Source organism: Lutzomyia longipalpis, chromosome 1 (genome assembly GCF_024334085.1).
Source record: "Lutzomyia longipalpis isolate SR_M1_2022 chromosome 1, ASM2433408v1".
Taxonomy (NCBI): Eukaryota; Metazoa; Arthropoda; class Insecta; order Diptera; family Psychodidae; genus Lutzomyia; species Lutzomyia longipalpis.
In genome coordinates, this window is record NC_074707.1 from 37659237 (window position 1) to 37682028 (window position 22792).

General features: G+C 39.6%; 1 protein-coding gene across 1 annotated transcript in view; it reads right to left on the reverse strand.

The window, feature by feature from the left end:
* Positions 1 to 22792, reverse strand: part of LOC129790677 (homeobox protein homothorax-like) — a 135076-nt gene that overhangs the window by 65727 nt on the left and 46557 nt on the right. The window contains exon 5 of the mRNA XM_055828377.1: positions 14827 to 14975. Coding sequence (XP_055684352.1) covers positions 14827 to 14975 — 149 coding nt within the window. The remainder of the gene's footprint in view (positions 1 to 14826; positions 14976 to 22792) is intronic.

A 22792-nucleotide genomic window follows, 5' to 3' on the forward strand; every position in this document is an offset into this window, starting at 1 on the left:
CGGAAAATGTAAAACATATTCAAGAATGGATTTCCTATGATGATGACAATTTTCACGATGGAATGGTAAAGAAAATTCAACTGGATACATCCCTCACTGTGTGCGGGGAAGAGTTGAAAGATTTTTATCATTTTGTGGATCAAAAGCACACGGAAATTTCCCATTTCAATCGACAATATTTTCCGTGGAAAATCACGAGCTTATCCCCACCCTCATAAAATTCCCGCAGAAACGGAAATATGAATGGAAAATTGCGTCCTGAAAAATTTCCCTACACGCCTTTGGAATTTCCAGGAGATTTTCCGCGTGTGCATTCCTTTGGATTAGTGTTTAAGACATTTCCCACTGCTTTGGCGGAAATGAGGATTTTTTTTTCACCCAAATCGCCATGAAATTTAATAAATTAACTCACCCATTTTAATCACCCACACACACACAAGAAACATTTAATCCGCGAGAGGCTCTAATGGCAACATCGTCGAGGCCACATTTCTCACCGTAATTTCCATTTCATGCATGCATAAACACATGAAATTATGATTAACATTTTTTTTTCATTCGAGTACTCGCGATGTGTTAATTTACTTTTTCAGTCTCTTACACTTTTCGCCATTGCGGCGGGCGTGAGATGAAAAAAGCCCTCGGCTCGCTTTTATCTGGCTAAAAGTTTAACTTATATTGCCATTGATGCAGAGATTTAATTTGTGTTTTATAAAATCTCATAAAAATTCTTTAATAATTTGATTTTATTTAATTTTCCAATATTTATCAATTGCAAAATTTTACAAACTTTTCACAAATTATTTTTTTATTTAACAATGAAATTCATTAAAAATATTCTTGAATCTTCATTCAAAATATTTAAAATTTCTTTGTAAAACTTTATCTTAATATTTTATGGAAAAGTTATTTTAGAATGCATGTTTATTTAGAAAGAATAGGGAAAAATCACAATAATTGCAAGACAATCAGCCCTACCCGCGGGTACTCTTACATTTTTTGGCTTCATCGCGGAAAAACAAACAATGCGGTGGGTGTGTGAAATGCTCCAATGACGAAGCAAAGAAGATTCTGCAGTATATTGGTCCGTAGGGGCCATTGTGGCCGAAAAAAAACATGCTGCGAGCTCAAAAATAATGGCGAATTAAAAGGTGTTCTACAGAAGAACGCACACGGCAATTACAAATTCACAAAAGAATTTCTCCGCCAAAAGGTGGGGTGGGCGCAAATTCTGCTGAGGGAATCACGATTATGGTGGCTATATAGAGTGTAATTAAACACAGGTATTCGCCCACCTTCCTCCATATTTGTGACTCCTCTCTCTCTCTCTCTCTCGTTCTCTCAGCCCGTAACTTCTCTGACCAACAATGTGGTACATGTGCTGTTGATAAAGTGAGCAACGTGGCGAGAAAGGTGTGACAGAGTAATTAAAATTGTACGGAAACCACACACGCATTTCCTCCCTTCTCTCTGCGCCCGCCTGTATGATTTTTCACGAATTTTCACGTGGAAAAAAATGTGTGACATCCCTCCCTCCACTCCCCCCGAATGGAAGCTCTAATTTAGCAAACAAATCAATAATAAAGCAATTTTAATGGCATCATAATTTAATTACGTTAATTACTTTAAAAAGTTCAATTTCACCATGTAGCTCCCCGCCCAACCCTCATGTGCAATTCTATAAATAAAATAAATTATCGATAATTGCATAAATAACAATACAGTGCGGTCAAACAATGCGCAATTACTCTCAAAAACGTCTGTGACATTTTTCAGCTTCCGCCATCAAATGAAATTTATGGCGTTGGGATTTTTCCTTCCCCTGCACATTTTTTTGCCTAGCCTGTTTTTATGGGAAAAATGTGGATGTTTAGCAGCACAGAGATGGGTGGGAAATTCACTTCACAGCCGGAGATTTAATATCCTGCCCACAGGGACATGGTCAAGGAAGCGCGATGAATGCATTCTTACATAATCTTTGGTTAAAGGAAATTAATGCAATTATCCTCCTTTAGTAATTTGTTCTCATTGATTTCAGAATTTTTCATATAAAAATAAATAGATAAAAGAACTAAGAATATTTCATAAATTTCCTTTGTAATTTCAAACCCTAAAACATCCCCACGTAAAATGAAAGATTCCAGCAAATCGAGAATGAGTGATTTCCGCCCATTCGTCATCATGCTGCGAAAATCTTGCGCATTTGAAGAGACCGAGTGACTGACGATGGTCCAGCGCACCCTCATTCAAACCACCCCAAACCCCTGAGGCAATTGTCCCTTGCCGCATGTGCCCACCCACTCCGGAAGTCTCCTCAATGTCGTCCTCCATGTGGCTCCCACAGTCACCCTCGGCGCATTTTTGACGATGCCGGGGTATGTGGAAGTTGATGGAATAGCTTGCACAGCAAACAAAACATCCTCTCTCTGTGATCGTCTGCAAAAAGACCTCGCACATGATGCGGCCTTCGCTACAATGGGGGATGATGGGAAGCGACATAAGGGATTGTTTCGCGTGGGGGTCCACCAATCCAATTCCATGCACCTGCTACCCCTTTTATAATTTTCCCTATTTGCTATATACATGCCTTTTCTATATAGCATGTGCGAGACTTTCCATTGAATTTTCTCCCCCGTGTGTACACGATTGTACAGCGCCCAGGAAGAAAATTCCACACATGGCTGATGAACAGTCACCACCCATTCAGTTGTGCTGTAAGCCCAATTATATGCCACTTCATTAAGTCTTTGCTATGAGCCAATTACCCCCCATTTCGCCATTTTACCAACCAACCCTCTCTCTCGCGCGAAAATTGGCAATGAAAACAGCCTTGAATGTGGCGTCTGCATGTGAAAAAAAATCGCAAAGAGCTTTTACCTCCCCAAAAGTCATCGGGAAAAATGGCGCAGAGAGGGTGGTAAAATGCAATTAAGGAGCAATTTTTGCAAAAACAAAAAAAAAGCACCGGGGCAAGAACATTTCGGTCAGTGTGCGCGTGTTTACAGCAAAGGGGCCCACATGCCATTTTTCTACCCCAAGCTGAGTACCAGATAGTGTCACCCCCGTGACGGAGTGTAGTCTTATCGGGACCAGCATGCGACCACCCGTTGTTCTTCGTCTCCGACGAGATTACATCCCCGGAACGAAGGGTGGATTCCCAGAGGCAGAATAGTCGGTAAATGAACTCAATTTATAAAAATAGTTTAAAGACTTTAATTTAAATTATAAACTTTTAGAAGAAAATTATTGAAAAAAACCCTAAAAAAATATAGGTAGGTATAGAAAATGATTTTCTATATAAGAGATAGAATTGACGGTTTACAAAAGCTAGAAAATTTAATTTCCCATAAGAAAAATTCTTTTTAGTGTTTAATTCACTATCTCTAGCCTCGAAATGTTTTTAAGCTAGCTCAGCATAATTTCTTTAATGTTTTTCTAGATCCCATGATGGCAGCTTCCATAAAACTTAATTGAAAGCGTCCCATTAAAGAGTTTACATCAATTCCCCGGGGAAAAGTCAATAAAATCGCGTAACCGAAATGAGCAAAACAATCATTGAGGATTAGTGTGGAAAATCCCTTACTTGCCAAATGGGGGATGGTCTTTAAGGGTCATTCCTAACACAGTGTGTGTGTACTTTATTATATAGCTGGTGTGTTTTGTGGAGCACAAATAGTGAGTTGCTTGAGTAATTGCGTCCAGTGTGCAAACTTGGTGGAAAGTCATAAATCCTGGTTCTGGTTGAAAGGGTCTCTCCGTCACCGCATACATATATCTTGGGGGCAAACGAGTGGAAGATCGAGGCCATTGGTGAGGCAAGAAGCAGAAGCACAATTGCGGAGGGTGAACCGCAGACGTGCAGGGTGCAAGAAGTTGAGGTGTGGGATGGAACTTTCTGGGTTCATCGCGGCTAATGCATCAGATGTGCGCTGGTTTTGCGCGAATATGAATAAACATCGACAATGCCGGTGAGGTGGTCGGGGGGTGGTAAAAGATGGCGGGAAAAAATATTAAATTGTCATAAATTTTAAACACACGCACGTTAACCTTCCCCTTTGGTAGAACGAAGGATGAATTTATAAATCTACTTTGATAAATTGCAGACAAATATTTTGTCTAATTACAGTACTTTTGGAAAATGCTGGTGATTTCAATTTAAAACCATAACTGCCATATGAGCCTCTATATGCTTCTGTTCTTTCTCCCAGATGCCATGGCTTCTGGTAAAATAGAGAAATTATTTCTTCTCATCATCCCCGGATGCATGCAGAGAGCGTGGGAGGGGGAGAGGGTTGTGGAAACAGAGAACTCTAGTATGGAGAAAGGGGTTTTATGTGGCAACAAATAGGGGTTTGTGTGTGTGCCATTTAGCAAGGAGGAAAGCCAACAAAACCTCACCCTCTCTTCTAAATGTTGCTTCGCATTCAAATATTTCTGCATCGCGACAAAACAGAGGCAAGTCGACGGTTTTATCTTACATAAGCCAGAAGAGCACCTGTGACCCTGTCAGCCAGTATGGTGCGGGTGTTGAGTGGGTGGAAATCCCACCTCAACTCCCAACCCCTCATTCTCAATTGCAAATTTGAACTCCCAGCAACTCGATGCGAAACTTGAGGATGGCACTCAATATGCATCCAATTAATTGGTTCACCCGCAATTCAACAAGAAAAAAAATGTGAACCAATAAAATGCAACCCTGGTGAGGAAAATTCTTCTGCAAAAGACATCCCGCAGGTATTCTCTCTCCATTCTAATGCAGACATTTGCCGGATCCGTGCCAAAAGCAATTCCACAAATAAAGAAGAAAAATGTACTGGTAAGCTGACCAAGCTTACGAGAGCTGTGTTTCTTTCAGTGTACCAATTTTGTGAGAGCAAACTGGATTGCGAATTAATTTAAATACGCGCAAAGTCGGGAAAAGTTGAAAAGTCATACCCCAAGAAATCTTTAGAAGGCTATATCTCGAGAACGGATCCATAGATTTTCATAAATTTTTTTTTGTTTGAAAGATCTTGAACTCAGCTATAACATATCGAAAAATGAAAAAAATTTATGTCGCCATTTTCGAAAAATTCGAGTTCGAAATTTTCGAAAACTTTGTTTTTGATTTTAGCGCCTCTTACGGTCATTTCTCGAAGTTGCAATGTTCTAGACATTTGTAGGGTTTCTCGAAACCTTTCATTTGCGCTTGAGTTGATCAAGATCGGACTTGTAGAACCCGAGATATGACATGCCAACTTTGGAAGGCTATATCTCGAGAACGGATCCATAGATTTTCTTCATTTTTGGCATGGAGCTAGATAATATAGTCAGCTACAACATATCAAAAAATGAAAAAAATTTATGTCGCCGTTTTCGAGATATTCATCGAAAACTAATCGAAAATTTTGTTTTTGATTTTTGGCCCCCTAGCGGTCACTTTTGAAACTTCGGATGTTCTAGAGAGTTGTAGGGTTTGTTGAGAGCTTTCATTTGAGCCCGGGTTGATCAAAATCGGTCGAGCCGTTTTCGAGTTATGGTCGATTTTCGATGAAAAATTGTGGCGGCCATATTGACTAAACGGCTTAACCGATTTTCGAAAATGAGGCATCGTTGGAAAGCTCTTGATGGCCCCTACAACATATCAAAATTTCAGACCTCTACCTATAATAGCGGCTGAGATATAGCGAAAACAAAATTTTGAGGTTATTCAAAATGGCGGACGGGGGGGTGGGGGGTAAAATTTGACGTCATAATCGGACGTCTTCCAGTCGACTTTTAAACTTTGCCGTTTACCGCAAGTCTCTATCTATTACCGTTCTCTCGCAATTTAGCGTTATACTACGGCCGGCCGGCCGGCCGGCCGGCCGGAAAAAAAAAATTTTGGCGCATACGTTTTTTGGAATGTGGGGACCCTAATTCGTGCTCATCCCAAGTTTGAGGCCGATCTGACGACTTTCGATTTTGCTCGGTACACAAAAGCTGTGTCTGAAAGAAACACAGCTAACTCATAGAACCGAAAAATAAACTCTCACCAGATTTGTTGGGGATATTATAAATCAAAATGCGGGGAAAACACGTGACTCTACGATGAAATGAGAAATGTCGCACCATTTTCGAATTATCTTGTTGAAAAGTGAAGTTAAATTATGACTCTTTCGCAATATTCTTACCTCCCCATCCCCTGCCGAAGACGCCGCGCGGTAGAAGGTGATAAAAAAAGAGGCGCGAAATGTTGCAAAAAAAAGGGATACACATAAATCTCACATTCCTGCAACTTTCATGGGATTTTTCCATAGCTATAAATAAAACCCATGCAAGTCATCTACATTGTGACACTTTTGTAATTGGATTCTGATTATGAATATTTTGTACACGAAGGTCCCACTTCCGTTTCTTGTCGTGCCATTTTTTGGCCCCTTTTGGGAATCTTTTTTTTTTGCCTGGTGAGGGATATGAGAAAGGATTGACATACTTTGGGGGCTTTGTAGTTGTTAGATCCCACGAATTTATATTTGTTTAAGAGTTTATGCTCAATTTATTAAAAAAAATTCTTTTAACCACTTTAAATTCAGATAATAAGACCATAAGATTTTTTTAATCCATTTTCGAAAGATTAAATAAAAGTTTAAACAATCATAAATAACAAGAAATCTCTTAAAAAAACCTATATTTAAAAATAAAACAATTAAACGGAGGTTTTTGCATGAGAACAACATAAAATAATTTTAAGACAATTTTCAGCAAATAAAACGAACCCCTCTAAAATGTTTTATAGCTCCCAAAAGAATAACTTTGTATCGTACAAAAAGTCCCACGTATTTTGTGCGACAAAAGCTCGCAGTGTTTAATCGTTTGTTGGGCGCATGGATGCGAAGAGGGTAGAAAAGAATTGGCAGACAACATAAAGATTTCATCCATCGATAATTGTCAACATAAGTGTCAGAGTGAGTGGCAATAAAATTCAATAAAATATTCACTGAGCTTTCGTGTAGTATTTTGCTGCACTTGATTGACTCCCTAAAGTGACGTGAAACGTACCAGGAGGTACATTTTTCCCCCCATCTTTTGTCCCACCACCCCTTTTGAATTCCATATGTGTGTGACTTTCCCATGGGGGTGGTGTGGATTCTCTCGGATGTAGGCTACAATGCGGAATGGGAAGTGAATTCCTTGGCGACTTTGGGATGCACATTTGCTATATGTTGCGACATGTGGGAGATGGGTGTGGAATGGAGGTAAGGAAGAAAAAGGGGTGGATTTTGATCATCTCTAGCATCCTTCCCCCCCGAACCATCAGAGAAGGAGCTTTCCTCCTGATGGTCGTCTTAAATATTAACGCCCCGGCAGCATCGTATTGGGAATCCCTAAGTGACATTCGATGCCAAGTTTGTCGTTTTGATGGCGGTAAAACATGGCAGAGCGGAGATACCTCTCCATTCTCCACACAGAGAGTGCTTGAGCCAGGGGATAAGGTCACCACTGGGGCTCTATATTTATTGCTGAGTGTGGTTGATTCCCCTAGAAATACATTTGCTAATGCTCTCTTCCCCGGTAAGGTGGTGAGTTCTCTTGTATCTGCCACGACTTGGAAGATTTCCCCACACAACCTCTATATATATGAAATATCCTACACTCTATTCGGTCAGCCCATTGGGGTGGCAAGTAGAGCTCTGGGTAGGTTTGGAAGATCTCCGAGAAAGCAAAAAGGAACATCCGAAGATACACACATAAATAAATCTTGGGAATTTCTTCATTTTCGATATGGAGGCGATTTTTCTCAATCCACCACCCATCTCCAAAAATTTTCTCCACCCCCACATATATAGCACACAAGAACGGGGATGGACAGGGGCTTTTGCACCGGGGATAAACTGAAATATTGCTTCTTGAACTCGATGTACGAGTTCAAGGGGCATTTCGTCTCCTTGCGTGTGTGTCCCTTATCGATAAGGCCGCCCCCGGATGACTAACCATTTGTCCCGAAAATAAGCATGAGACAACACACGGCAATTCCGATTGAACATTTCACCGAAATCTATACGTGAAACATTCTGAATTATTCAGAGTGATTTATAGTGACACGACAATGTTTTTTATGAGAAAATTCACGAAAATATTTATTGATTTGGAATTTTATATTAATGTTATTTTGTGATATATTTTGAATTGTTCTATTTTGGCTGGGATTTTTAATAGAATTAAAGGACAACCCATTTTATGGAAGAAGTCTATTCATTTTTGTTTGTATCATATTCTTATTTAAAAAAATTAAATAATAGATCAATAAGATTAATCATTTTGAATAGGTATCAGCTGGGAAAACGCTTAGATTTTATAGATTTTTTAAAGAAATAAGAAATTTTTCCAGAGGGCATATCTTTTGAGCTTTCAAGGAAAGCTTTACTGATTTTTACAGCTCATTTCCATAATAAAATAGAAAATATTTCTGGCTTTCCATGAATGTTTTCTTTATGCTTTACCAACAAGATTTTCTTTACTATTAATCTTTAAATGAAATCAAAGCACGAATAAAAATAAATAGATTCCTTTATAAACGTAAAGCTTTTTTTACACTCTCTTGTTTACTAAAAAAATAAATATTAATTGAACCGTCGATAGATGTAAGAAATAATTTAATAGGCATCTAAGAAATGAATTCCTTCTGCATAAAAAACGATCAAAAAATTCTCAAAGCAGCATGAAACTTTCAGAACTTTTCTATGTATGAGAAAAAGCTTTCAGTGTTTGAGCGGAGAGAGAAAGAGAGGAAGAAAAAAAAAGAGCAATGAATTAGTTCAGTATCACCTAATTCTTCAGGGCATCGTGACAGATTGATCAAAGAATGCTCTATACTCGAACGTTTGTGTATTAAGAAGAATACCACCGAATGGAGGACATTTTGTGTGCCATAGAGAGCGAATGCGGCACAACTTGGGGCATGTAATTGATGACATTCCTCATATAGTCTACTACATACATATATAGGAGGAAGAATCTATGAATGCCAAATACCACAAGCCTTAATGACATTATTCACCCACAGTGGGTCTCTCGGGATGGCCAAGAAAATTGTGTGTGCATGCCGAGGGAAGGCGCACAGGTAAATTGTCCAATCTACATATAAACAGCGAGACCGCGCTTTGATCAAAGTGGATATTATATCGGTTGGGTATTTTTTCTTCAGCTCCATCTTCTTGGGCAACATTAGATGTTCGTGTTTCGTGTCGCGAACTGCAGGAGGTCGCCCGCATTTCGATCCCACGATCTTGGGGCAAAAATTATATATACATTCGATTATATATGCCGGGGAGAAGTGTATGAATTCCATCTCACATCGCGCAATAACAGATATATTCCTATCAGAAATCATTTTTATTTCCACGTGATTTCCATCTCGCATCGCGAGGTTTCTCCCATGGATACTTTTCGTTCTTTTTGGCCCTTGTGGATGGAGTGCCTTTGTTGGCCAGCCGTGGCTTTTTTTTTCACCAATCTCTCCCAGAGTCAGCACACTTTAAGACGCCATCACATTTGGTACTCACTCACAGCTCATGGAAGGGTAGCTTTAAGGTCAACCAATGGATGTTTTCTGGATGGAAGATTTGCGAACCAATTTACAGTGTCGGCAATGGACCTATACTCTCTCTGTGTTTTCCCTCGACAAGCTGGGGGATGAATTGAGTCTCCGGGGTGATTTATTAGTATGACGGGGGTTGTTTTGGGCCCCCTAATGAAATTGCAGTGCGAGAAAGTGTATGGATATTCCGCACGTTGTGATGTTTGTATACATATAGAGTGGCTTTCTACCAATCTTTTGCTTACAAACCCAACCACGACCACCCCCCGGAAAACCCACCCCTCGTCATGGGCTCTTGTCACGTGACAGTAATTACCGGTAGGTGAATGTGACAAAGAGGTGGATGGTTCAAAAGGAGCCCCCGCAAATGGATGTCTTTGCAATGGGGGAAAATTCATATCCCTTCAGCCTTTTGTTGCTATATATGGCATGAAACAAACAACCCCTGGGTACCCCTCATACAGATAATTCCTCAATCTCCGTGGCGGAAGGAGGGATGAGCTTTCAATTCAAACTTCTCTCATTTGTGATCCACACACAATTTCCGTTCAGAGGGATGGAGATTTATCAAAAAAAGAAGCAACCACCACGTCCATTTGCAGCGAGACGCCCCATTGCTATCTCTACCCATTAATGGTTTTCCATATTATCCCACACATCAATGTCCATACAAATATTGCAGTTTAAGCGATTTCTTCCCACCCACTGCCAGAGATGAAGAGTGAAATCCTGAAAAATCCTTCATTCTACATTTCTCATGTCTTTGCAGCCCTCAGGGACATAGGGGGTAGGGGTTATGCAATGGATTTTTTTTTGGTTTTAGGAAGCCCACATATCCGAAAAAATTGAGACACACTGATTTTGGACACACTGCTGGGGAGGAAATCCGCATACAAATGGACTAAATGCGATTGGGGAGGGATTTGCAGTTTTCTCTTTTTTTCTCTCCCCCAAATCGTGTGTCGCCAGAAAATCATATTTCCGGTTATGAAGCAGGATATATAGGGATGAATGGATGTGAAGAAATGGGAAAATTATACACTGAAAAATTTTTTCTGGGAATTTAAAAGAAAATTGACCTAAAGGATTTTGAATGACTTTAAGTAACAAATTAGAAGGAAGATTAAAAATCAAAATCATTGCAAATCATAAGATAAAGATCGCTATTTGAACAAGAGAAATTTTCCAAAATGAAGAGTCTAATAGAGAAAAATTCTCAGTTGCATATCCTTAAGTCTCGATGGTAATCTTGCGGTGAAGTACTAAATAAATTGGACTGTGAATGACCTTCTCCTAAATATGTCGTCGAATTTGCTTGTAGCACGATTATGGGATTCGTAAATGGGATCATTTTCATTTCATCTAAACATTCTAAACACGATTACTCTTCAAGTTATCTCACCACCAATATTGCACCATTGGAGATTGTCGGAGGAATGTGGAAGAGTGCCGTTTGATGGCGATATTTTGACTCTCACATCTTCCTCCGTCAACTCATTGCGAGGATATCGCTCCACTGTGGTCATTTAGAGCAATCCCGGAAATTTACATTTTCTTAACAGCTCTCGAATGGTCATCTTAATGGTCGTTCAACTGCAAATAGTCGCATAGAAGAGAACTTTGGGGGATTTTTGAGGGGTTGTGCCAGTGGATGGAGGGATTTAGTTCACAAACCCTTTTTCCATGAAGGGCCTTTTGGAATTTTATAGTCATCGTTTTGGTGTTAATATGCAGATTGGCTGCTTCTGATGTGACAGGAAACGCACTACTTAAACTTTATGTGTTCTACCCCCCAACCCCTTACGAGGAACAACATTGAGAGATTTTTCACCTCTGTGTGGCTAAAGGAAAACCACCGTCGTGGCAATATTCCCAGCTTAAAGGCAATTTCCATGAAATCTTTCAACTCGTACCAGACCTCAGAAACACGTCTAAATAAAATTTAATTAATCATTAAAGTGTTAATGTGTTCTTTGTCATGGCATACAAATTCAATTCTCATGCAATGTCGTGCAAGAAATAAAAGAAATAAGGCTCGTGGTTTGAAGAGAAAAAAAGTTCTGTGTGTGCGCAAGATTCAATGGTGCAATTGAGATAAAAGAGAGATGGAAAAGATTCTTGGATGGTGTGTCTTTAATGGCGCAATCCTCTCAAACATCCCGCTGTGGAACACACCATTTACATCGCGTCTTTCTCCGGTGATCTTTTATCACTGTTACCGAGATGTTCTACAATCTCCCTCATACTTCCTTCTTTGCAATCCTCAATTGATTCAATTGTTTGGCTTTTTAAACTGGAAGAGAGAATATATTCTCTCCCGATGGTTTTTTATGTATTCGCGGAAATTCTTTTGAGGCGGCAAACTTGATAAAAAGCGCATAGTCTAATGCATGTTTAGTTGTTTTCCTTTGTGTCGCTCCAATGATTAATTGGTGCTAATGTTGAATTTGAAAGCGAAGCTTTTTTTGAGCTTTTTTTTCTTGATATTCTAAAAGAATTTTTTTTTCAAATATTTGATGAAATTTTTTCTCAATTCTTCCACACCTCACCCCTCCTATATCGTGAGACTTTCCCCCAAAATTCTCCCATCATATTGTTGAATTTTATCTCTGAAATAGCTACTTTTTCACCAATAACTCTTAAAGCTCTGCCCGAGACTCGGTCAAGGGAGTTTGTAGAGTTTGCAGAAGAACTTTGTGAGCGCGCCCCCATCCCTCTGTTCGCTTTCGCAGAACTATTTCTAGCAACATTTTAGCGAAGGCAGCCCCACAAGATAAGACGAGACTAGACAGTTCAATCAACTAAAGTGCTTACCCGTGGGGCGTCGCGACGTAGAAATTATTGTGAGAAACTTAGACGCTTCCAACACAAATGTGGAATTATTCGAGAGCTTTTCCCCCCCCTTCACCCCATCCTCCTGCCACCCCATCAACCCACCACGAAGTTTCTAGCTCTGTGTCTTTGGCTCTGTTTTGCCTCAGCAATGTGGTTTGGGCTATATGGGTGCTTTTTCGTATTATCCCCTGCTGTCCTTTGCTGCCTTTTTTTCCACTCTCTCTCTCTCTCTCGCTCCTTTCCTCCCCCTGTCCACGGTGCCCTTTTCTTGAAGCTGAAAAGCTTTTCCGGGACTGTTGGAATTTAATTGCAGAAGTGTGGTACCTCAGAAATTTCCGAAATTTAACCCTTGTGTGCCAGACCAGTGGGGGGTGGGAATTGTGTAATATACAGGGCCCATGGGGTCATCTGTCCCTCATCAAATTGGGGTGTGGCGGGCGACGACCGACAAAACTCCATGGGATATCATGCTGGGGATAGAGGCGGCTTAAGAGTTAAGGATTATGTGCTCAAACACACACGTCCAGAGATCCAGCAAAACATCCCACTCCGCAGCATACAGATCCAATGATGGTGTGTTTTCGCATCAGGGCTCCCAGCCGAGTGAAGCCACACACACCGAGGGGTTAAACTTAATGAGAAGAGGGCTTTAGAGCCAGCGCAAAAGCTGTCGCAATATTTGTGTGTTTGCATTTTGCTTATCCCAGTATCCACAACTTTCCCTCTCCGCCTCTTCCAAACTCTTTACTGTTGAAATTTTTTTCTCACAACTCCGAAAGGATCTTGAGATGACTTTTTCCTTGATTTTCTTTATAAAAAGAAAGCTTTGAGAGCTTTTAATTTGAATAATATAACGAATATTTAATGAAATAAAACTCCCAAATTTTTATATGAAAGTTTTCTCGGAAATTCGTTACAAAGTTCTTTGACCCAAATGAACCAAAACTTGCGTTGAAAATCTACATTGTATGTAATTTCAAAATGGATTCCCCAACCCTTTTCTCTCCCTCCCCGCGTCCACAAAACCATTCTTGCCTTTGGAAGCAATTTCAGCAAGTTCAATATAATCTTCCCATCAGATCCTTTCCTGAAAGCCCCCTCGTGTGGAAGAGGGGGCCCCCGGAGAATGAAGAATGTTAATGATGAGACTGCAACTCGTCGAGGGTAAAAGTCATTTCGTTGGCGTGCGAGGAGTTTGAAGAAAATCCTCAAATGCATTGAATACTTTGGGGTCCCCGGGGGTGGTGTGGGGAGGACGAGGAAATAGCAACAATCGATTTGTTGGTAAGTTGATGAACACCACGAGCTGAGTCTGTGCGTTCTGCCGGCTCTCTCAAGTGCATCGCAATCGGGCTGAAATCTTTTCATTGTTTCGCCAAGACATTGATGGATTGCGGTTTGAGAGCAACGAATACCATTCAGTGAACTATAAAATCCCTCCCCCTGCACACACACCCACCCTCCTCCAAGACCATTTCCCACAGGCCCTCATGAACTCCTTAAGAAGTGTCTCTGTGAGTGAGTTTTGCATCCCTGAAGGAGGTTCTTTATTTTTTTTTGGATGACTTCCAGCAACAAAAGGGGATATCCTCTTTGGAATTTTCTTCTTTCTTGTACATTGCGGGATTGCTTGCTGGGCTGTGGGTATGTGCCCATCGTGCTTTGGCAATTTGGCCAAAAGTGCTGTGTATGTGCAAGTTTTGCTTTAGTCATCCCGACCCCATGGAGGATGCCCGAGAAAAGAGAGTTTAAAACGTCAATCGTGAGTAATTCATCAAGTAAGATGATGGTTTATTTGAAATAATGGCTCTGCGGTTTCTGCGGAACGACGATATTAGCGGACGAGACAGCTAAATGGCGATGAGGTTAAACTCGTTTACCGCCCACCCACTAAATTGAGATGGTCTCTTGAGAAATCTCTTGACATTCACTTCTTTAGGAAAAAAAACCTATATGCCCCAGAATTTTCCCAAATGTGCCGCATTTTTGTGCCAAATCAGCTGGATTTTTGGATCTTATACAATATAGCCCCAAAATAAAAAATCCACATGAAAGATAAATTTTGCGTTCGACATGTGATTTACGTTTGAAGCTCCCCATTCGCGTTATTAAAGGCTTATCCCTCCACCAGTGGTATAGGGATCCTCTTCATCAAGAACCATCCCAAAAACACCCGAGACACACACTGTGTGTAGTCCTTGGGAAAAGAGAGACAGTGCTGTGGTTGTACATTGAGGAAAATTTAGATTTATTACCTCAATTACATTTTGACCAACTCTCTCGATGCTGTGAATTTAATGGATATGGCATTACGATAATGTTCTCGGGGAAGATACCACCCTCTGTCACATGGATTGCACAGCACCCCCGGATAGCGAGGGATGATGGAGTTGTGAATGCGAAAAGGATTTTTCTATTTGTATGGGACTCACCGTTAAATGTTGAAACAGCCACGCTCGGAGGATATTTGTCGCTACTTTGGGGAAAATCCCCCGTTTCTTTTGGTTCTTTTTGCCATTGGCATCATCATCTTCTTCTCCTGTACCTTCACCACTACCTATACTAGCATTGCTTGCGTCACCTAGAAAGAAAGAGAGGGGAAGACAATTTAGTTTAGTTATATTTTAATTTTTTAAAAATCTATTTTGTAAATTAAGAAAAAAAATTGTTTTTCTAATTATATGGATTATCCTCTAATTCTAATAAAATATGGCATACAAAAACCGCTCAAAATGTACTAGGTGTGCTAAAAAACGAATGAACACCATTTTGGAAAATTATTTCCCACCATTCAACATGTTCTCTTCAACTAAATTCAATTCAATTAATATATTGTACCCACACACATTTTCTTTGGCTTGAAAATGGCAAAATGTAAACCTTGCTAAAATTCAAATCCCAACCATTTGAATATATTCACATTGACTTTCCGAAAACCCCTTTTCTCGGTTCAACAGCATTCCTCTATCGCCCATTTGCAAGTCCTCATTTGGTATTCCTTTTGCTGTAGGATTATTTATTCATACGCCTCCCTGCCAGTAGTGTCCTTGTTTGCACTGGGCTCCGAGAGACTCGATCCTGAATCTCAAAACTGTTTACAGTTTTATTAAGTAAAATGCTGTTTGGTGCCTCTGGCTTGATGGATTACTACTTTGCTTTATTTATTACACATATATTCACCATCTAATACCCCCCTCTGGTGGGTGCTGTAAATACGAAAGACACTGCAAAGCACAAACTGAGAATTTTCTTGAGGTTTGAAAAATTCTGCAGCACGAACCCAGCATCCCTTATTTTCCTTTTCCACCAGAGGAGCACACCAGCTGATGCTATCAGTGTAGATTTAATGTAAAGCATCAGCAATTCAACCCTCGATGCAATGGGAAGTGAGTCTGTGTAAATGTTTGTGAGTCATTAACCACCCCATCTATATAATAAAGAAAGGTCTGTTTGTTGGTAATCTTCCGTCGTGTTCGGCTATACAAATCTACACCGTTTGACCGATCGCGATGAAATTTGGTACAGAGGCTCCTTATATCAGGCGGTTTCGAGTGGCCGTATCCATTTTCCCCCCGAAGCCCCCCTTCAGGTAGCCCCCATATAACTCTCATGCTTTTTTTGCGAATTTTTGAATTTGGCGCCGGAAATGTTGTATGAAAATGATTTCTTCTCTTTGCAATTTTTTTGGGTTGATGAGTGGCTCCAATCAACGTATAAATCATCACAATTTTTTTGGGTTGATGAGTGGCTCCAATCAACGTATAAATCATCACAATTTTTTTTCTCTAAAATTTGCGCGAAGCGCAAAACCCCCCGCGAAGCGGGGCGAGGAAAATTGGAGCGAAGCGACAATTTACCTCGTATATTTATAAATGAAGCTCAATGTCTGTCTCAAACCCCCTGGCCAGAGAGAGTGTGCTGCCCTATCCATTTCCCATACACACAGCGCAAAAAGGCAGCAGCACACCCCCCTTAAAATGCCGAAATTTGTGTACACCCCCTGAATGGCGATTCTCGGGCGATTTCCACCAAAAATTTCACCCATCTCACACTCGGCAAACATTCGCACCCATCCCCGGCATTAAGATCCATTAACAATGGCTGAGGGTGTCGAAATAATACAGTTAAGCGATTACGCAGGCATTGCGTTTAATTTAAATTTTAATTTTAATCTCAAATCGCACAACCCCCGGCTTTTGTGTGGTGTTTACCAAGCTGAGGAATTTTTCGGGGATGTTTCCACGGGGGGGATGGGGTGAATGCACTCCTGCAGGGTTTTCATGCTATGTATAGGTTTAGTATTTCTGTGCAATTTGAAATGGATTTTAATAACTCTCTGTTATATTCTGCCAAAAAAGGGTGAGAGAATTCTATATATTGACAATAAAATTTGAAAATATTTTGAAAAATTTTGAAAATTAAAAGACAAGGGATGGTTTAATAATTTTGTAGGAATTTTTAGAGGTCGATTTTGAAGCCAAAAAATTGTCCTTAAAATTATTGATTTTTTTCATATTCTAGCAACTTTATTCCTGTAGAGTTCCTAAAATTATTAGACTATCCCTTATCTGCTATAAAACTGATAAAAATTGTTTAAAAAAATTATAAATAATTTCTCAATTAATAAATAAATAATTTTTATAGAAGGAATAAAAGTTTTATTGATACATCTACAGTGGAGACGCCTGGTTGTTGACTGTATTGAACTGTGTGTACCTAAAAATTTCGATCACGTTTCAATGGGAATTTCTTTTCAATTTGAAAAATTACATATTTAACGCCCCCGCGCTGGGTGTTTACCAAATTTCATTAATAATAAATATTTAGCAGTTTGATTTGTTTGCTTTTGCTGCTACTCCGGTGAGGGTGCTTTTTTGGGTGACGGTGTGGGATCGATTTTGCGGTGAAGGGTCCCCTTGGAAAATTGCATTTGAGTTTTCGCACTGACTAGAAGATTTTGCCGCAGGAGAGGAAATAAATGTATATGTGCTATGTATGCTCAAATGGCCCAGAACATAGGATTGAGCTACAAAATAAATACCTTTTCCTATCATTTTGCAATCAAATTGCGCTCTATGCGAAATATTCGGCTGCTACCGAACGATGTTACCCACACCCACGTCCCCAATGTCAGGAGGAGCTTCAATATGAGAGGGGGTGCCAATGATGATGTCAAATGACGAGGATGAGGTTCCTCATGGTACAGCAAATTCGAGGCGAATGTTGGTACATAATCCTCGTAATCGTATCTGTAAATATTTCAGCTGATGGCAATTGTAGATACAGGATAACAAAAATCCCGGAGCTGCCAAATGATTAATGACCCTCTTTGGCAGTGTGGCCCCTCTTTCTGTGTTTTCTGGGTGTCTTCCATCCCGAAAATTCTTTGGATTCCTAATGAAATTAAAGAGAGTCTCCAGGGCGCAAAAAATACCTCCCAAAAGCACATGGTGTTCTGCATCATAAAGGGTTTCTCAGTTCTAAATCTATTTTTGGTGTGCTAAACTCAATAATATCACATACCGAAAAAAAGCAATTTCTTAATAATATTCTTTTGATGTACAATTTTATGGTGCTTTTTTATTTTCCTTGGAACTCGCAAAGAGATGACAAGAAAAACCACAGGATGATGGGCTAAAGTTCTAAGAAGTGTGTGTGTATGGCGTGAAAGAAGGCAGAAGCAGCTGATGACACAAAAACACGATGGGTAACCTCATGAACAACCAATAAATCACATCTGCCAATAATTTTCGGTAAATATCACAACTCTGCTAAAGAGACATAAAAATCCACAATGGGATACTCAACTTTCACGCTAAATACACCAAACGTGACGATAAGAATTTTATTGAGTGTTGTCTTGGGATCGATATTGCTTTCAAGGTTTGATTCGTTCAGGTAAAATGTACACCTTAAAATACTTTAGTTCAGAAAAGGAAGAGATTTAATTTTTGATTTTTTCTGCCGTTTTTCCATTGAGATTGGCGATGAAGTCTGCACTAGACGCAGTAATTTTTTAATTAAAAAAATAAATAAAATAAATAATTTAATGCAGAAGTTCTTAAATTCATATTATCTTCCAACATAAATTGTACACGTACACCACCATAAAGCAATTTTCCTCCCCTTGACCTCCCACACTTTCCACAGCGAATTAACGAATTTATACATCTACAAAAAAAGAGAAACCTTTTATATCCGCCAATTGAGAATTTTTAGCACTTCCTTGAACTCCCTGCATGATCTACAAAAAGCAGCAGCCCCAACGTCCAAATGCATTTCAACCCCATGAGTGGAGCTTTCAACTCTCCACCAAAAGCACTGTGGCTCGTATGCAGAAAGGTTGCGCTTATGGGACTTTCAACGCGGGTGCTCCTGTGATATATTGCTTTAATGGGTAACGCTTAATTGCTGGACATTATTCTTTTTCGCTGAAAACGGTTTTAAGCTCACTGCGAAATGCGAAACCAGATAAAATTGGTTGAACGTGTATACGGGAATTTGCATTTCAAGTGCGCTCCTCTCACCCCTGCTATGTGCTTTTCCGTATGTATGTGTGGGGGTTAGATGGGATGCCCATGGGGGTGGCAATAAAAATATTCCATACTCGCTTGCGGGTGGGGTATTGTACAAAATATCCCCCACCTAGCGAGGGGCTTTTTTCGAGGGAGGGCCAGCAAGAGACGCTCGATTTGACTGAGATGTTACGATCGCGTCGATTTCGCGTGACACATGGCAATAAATCACGAGGATTAACTTCGTCCACATACACAATTCACCCGTCGACTTTCGCCCCCTGCCTGACAGCCCTTCGGGGGCTGTTTTTTTTTATTATTCAAGCACCCCTTGGAGCACCTTTGCTACCCGAAAAAGTCTGCAGTTTGGCCCGCACAAACAACCTAATCCCTCGTCCTGAAAAGCTATTTGCCATTGAGAGAATGAAAATGGAAGTCACGGAATAATTGGAGAAGTAAAAATTGAGGATTTTCCTCAAAATTTCGCATTGCTACATTTTCCGCTGCTAAATTGCTGCGTCATAGATAGCAGCACTATTTAAAATAACTCCAAAAGTTTAAAATTATTTAGTTATCATTTTGAGAAATTAATTTATCTATTTCCGATTTTTTTTGCGTACGTAGCAGATGCTAAAAAATCTTTTTAAACAATTCTTTAAAAAAATATATATTCAAAGTTCATTCGAGCTTCCAGACATACACTTTTAAAGCTTCCCCAAAAAAAGCTCTTCAATCTTTGTGCATTCAATAAAGTTCTCTTTATCGATCTTCCTGTGCGTTCATGTCGGAAAACTTCCTTTTGCAATTTTGCACGAGAGAAGATACTTTGGTGGAAAATTGATTGATTGACGGATATGACAGATGTCTGAGTGCGTGAAAATTTTGGCACAGAAAGACACCAACTTGTAGGCGGGAAATTCTCGCAAAAAGTATATTTTGGTCACGGCAAAATGCTAAAAATGCTTCCTCCTGATTATTTTAAATACACACAGGGGAGCCGAGAAAACTAAATGAACCTCAATGACCTATTTTTATCATTGGAATTCGCTCTAAATACACCGCGTGGAAATTTATTGTGTGTTTTGATAAAAATTTTATGGGATATTTTTTGTTTGTGTTACGTCTTTAAAGAAAGACGAAATCCGGGAGACGAAATTCAAAATTCCTTCGGAGACAAAAACAGAGTGGAAAACAAATTAAAGAGAAAATTCTATATTTTTTTTAGTGTGGCATTTTGTATTCTCTGGTCTTATTTGCTTTAATTTCTTGTTATTACAATTAGCAATATGGAGTGTAGTTGAGTACAATGTTCATTCATGGTCAGAGCCAATATTTTATGCTAATTCTCAGAGTGTGGCAAGAAGCAGCTCAAAGAGGCTTCGAGTTAGTCAATTTCTCTTGCAATATTGTTCGTTCACCCAGTGAGAATGAAGAAATTAGCTTGAGGCTCTGGACAAATAGTCCTCAGCAATGCAAAAGAGATGGTGAAGTTGAAAAACATTGCTGAAGAGTAAGAATTTAAATAGACAAACACTACAGGAACGTCCAGAGGAATTTCTTGTTGAATTAAATGCAAAAAAAATGTACATAACTGCTCGATTTTTCTTTTTTCGAAATATTTGCAGAGAAATTGAAAATTCTCCTCATAATAGAAAAGAAAATTATTCAAGTTCTTAATGAGAAAAAGTGCCCTTAAAAACACTCCCTAATTAGCTTAAATTTTCCTTTAAAAAAAATCTTTAAAGGTTAAAATAATATTTTCATTTTCCATTCAATCAATTGGAGCTTCAAATCTTTAAATACCCTACCACCAAATACAGCGTGCTCAAAAATTGGCTTGAAAAAGCACTCACGGGGTGTCTTCTTCGTGGCAGAAAGACAAGTTATAACACCAAAAGGGAAACACTTGGTGGAAATTTCAATAAATCAATCGAAAATTGCAGAAAAATTGTGTTCGATCCGTGGAAAACACGCGCCACCACCAACCCACCACGTTTTTTCCCGCCCTTTCACTACGCCGCCCTCCACATTTTAAGCAAAGCTCCCAAATACCATTGAACGCTGTGTGGAGGGTGGGGTGGGTGGAGGGAGCAGGGGGTGGGTGAATGTTGGGAAAAACAAAATGTACCCGAAACGCCACACATGAACATGAATAAATTTTCCAGTGTTGCGCGAAGAACCATGCCATTTTCCATGTGACGGGGATGATTTTGATATGAAAAGGGGGGAGACACATCGCATGCCAGACAACTCACAATGGCGCTTCTGTTTGCTTGATAGGAAATTGAAGGATGAAAAGTGCGGGGTTTTTCGGAGGAATACATCGCTCCCTCCATTCTTCTTTTTTTTCTCATTCCAAGTCTACGGGGGGAGGGCTCCAAGTCACGGGAATTGACTGGCTCACCCGGTGTGTTGTGTGTTGATTTCCTCGGCAATCGTGTTTTTGGCAGCGGAAAACAGGAATTAAACAATGTATAAAACATGGGGAATATATTCGTGTTTGGATCGATTTCACGAAATTTTCCACCTTAAGTCTACCCCCCGTCGTATCACTTTGAGGAAATTTGTTTGCCATGCATTCCATACCCCACAAATGGGGGGAAGTTTTCAGACACTTAAAAAGTTCAAAAATTGTGGTTACGGGTTTGTTTGTATCAAGAGTTGATCTATATTATGGTTTAAGGCGTTTAACGTGCTAAGGATAAGTGTAATGCAACCCTATGTTAAAGGAAAATTTATTTTATTAAGTTAAATTAGTTTTATTTGATTTAGTTTCTTATAATCTTCTTTAATACTTTATTCTCTAAAAGAATTGATTTGATATTTTGAATAAAATCAATTTAATTTTTTTTCTGATTAAGGAACAATTATTAAGGACTAATATAGATTTATAATTCATTCTTTAACTTCCAATTTTTAAAGAAAATTTAAGGATTCGAATTAATTAAATTCACATAAACTACTAACTCTAAGCTTAAAGTTAATCTGAGACTACGACCTAAATAGAACTGCAATCAGGACTAAATTTAGACAGTCCGTAAAAAGAGACTTCTAAGAAAAAATAAGTCGAATTAATTTATAGAGTTAGCACTTTCCACCGACTTTTATCTTCGCGTCACTCCCAATTAAGTTAGAGTGTTGATGTATGAATAGCATTATTATATATAGGACAGTATTTTGTGTCAAAAAAATTTTTATTATTTCATCGACACCTTTTAGGCAATTCCCCCGATAAAGTGACTGATCTAGATTTTGAGGCAATAAAATAACCACAAAATATTTAATGGATCACATAAATCTGCCGGGAGCGATCTAATTAGCGAAATGAAAGCCGTTAAAAATTTTTTCAATTAAACGTCAGCTGTAGATGCACGAATAAAGGCGAATGTGAGACGAAAACGACCGACAGCCGGACATTGACCACATTTGGAGTTTTGTTTGTCAATTTTGAAATTCAACGGTCATTTGGTCTAACTTACTTACACAAATATTTATTTAATTAACTCTACTTTCCAAAGTCCATTAATTCTGAGGCACAGCACTGCAGGTTGTTTTGCTAAGCAGCTCTGCTCGTCGTCCTGCTTTTTGTCGGTCGGGTTTGGTGTGCTGATTCCATGGCAGGGACAATTAATCACACACAGTGCGGGGTATGTTGACCACCCTCTTGGTTTCAGCAGAGTCCACATGGTGGACTTCTTGGGCGCAAGCTGGGCGCGAAGGACATGCGTGTAATTGCGTTGAATTCGCGGAAAAGACGCACCAAAAGGTAAAATGGTGATTTGTCTTCCACGTGGGTGGGCATTTGAGGAGTCCGCACAAGAAGCTGCGCGCGTGATCCGCCCGCCCCTCAGCCGAGATATCCTCTTTCTCACTCTCAATTGAA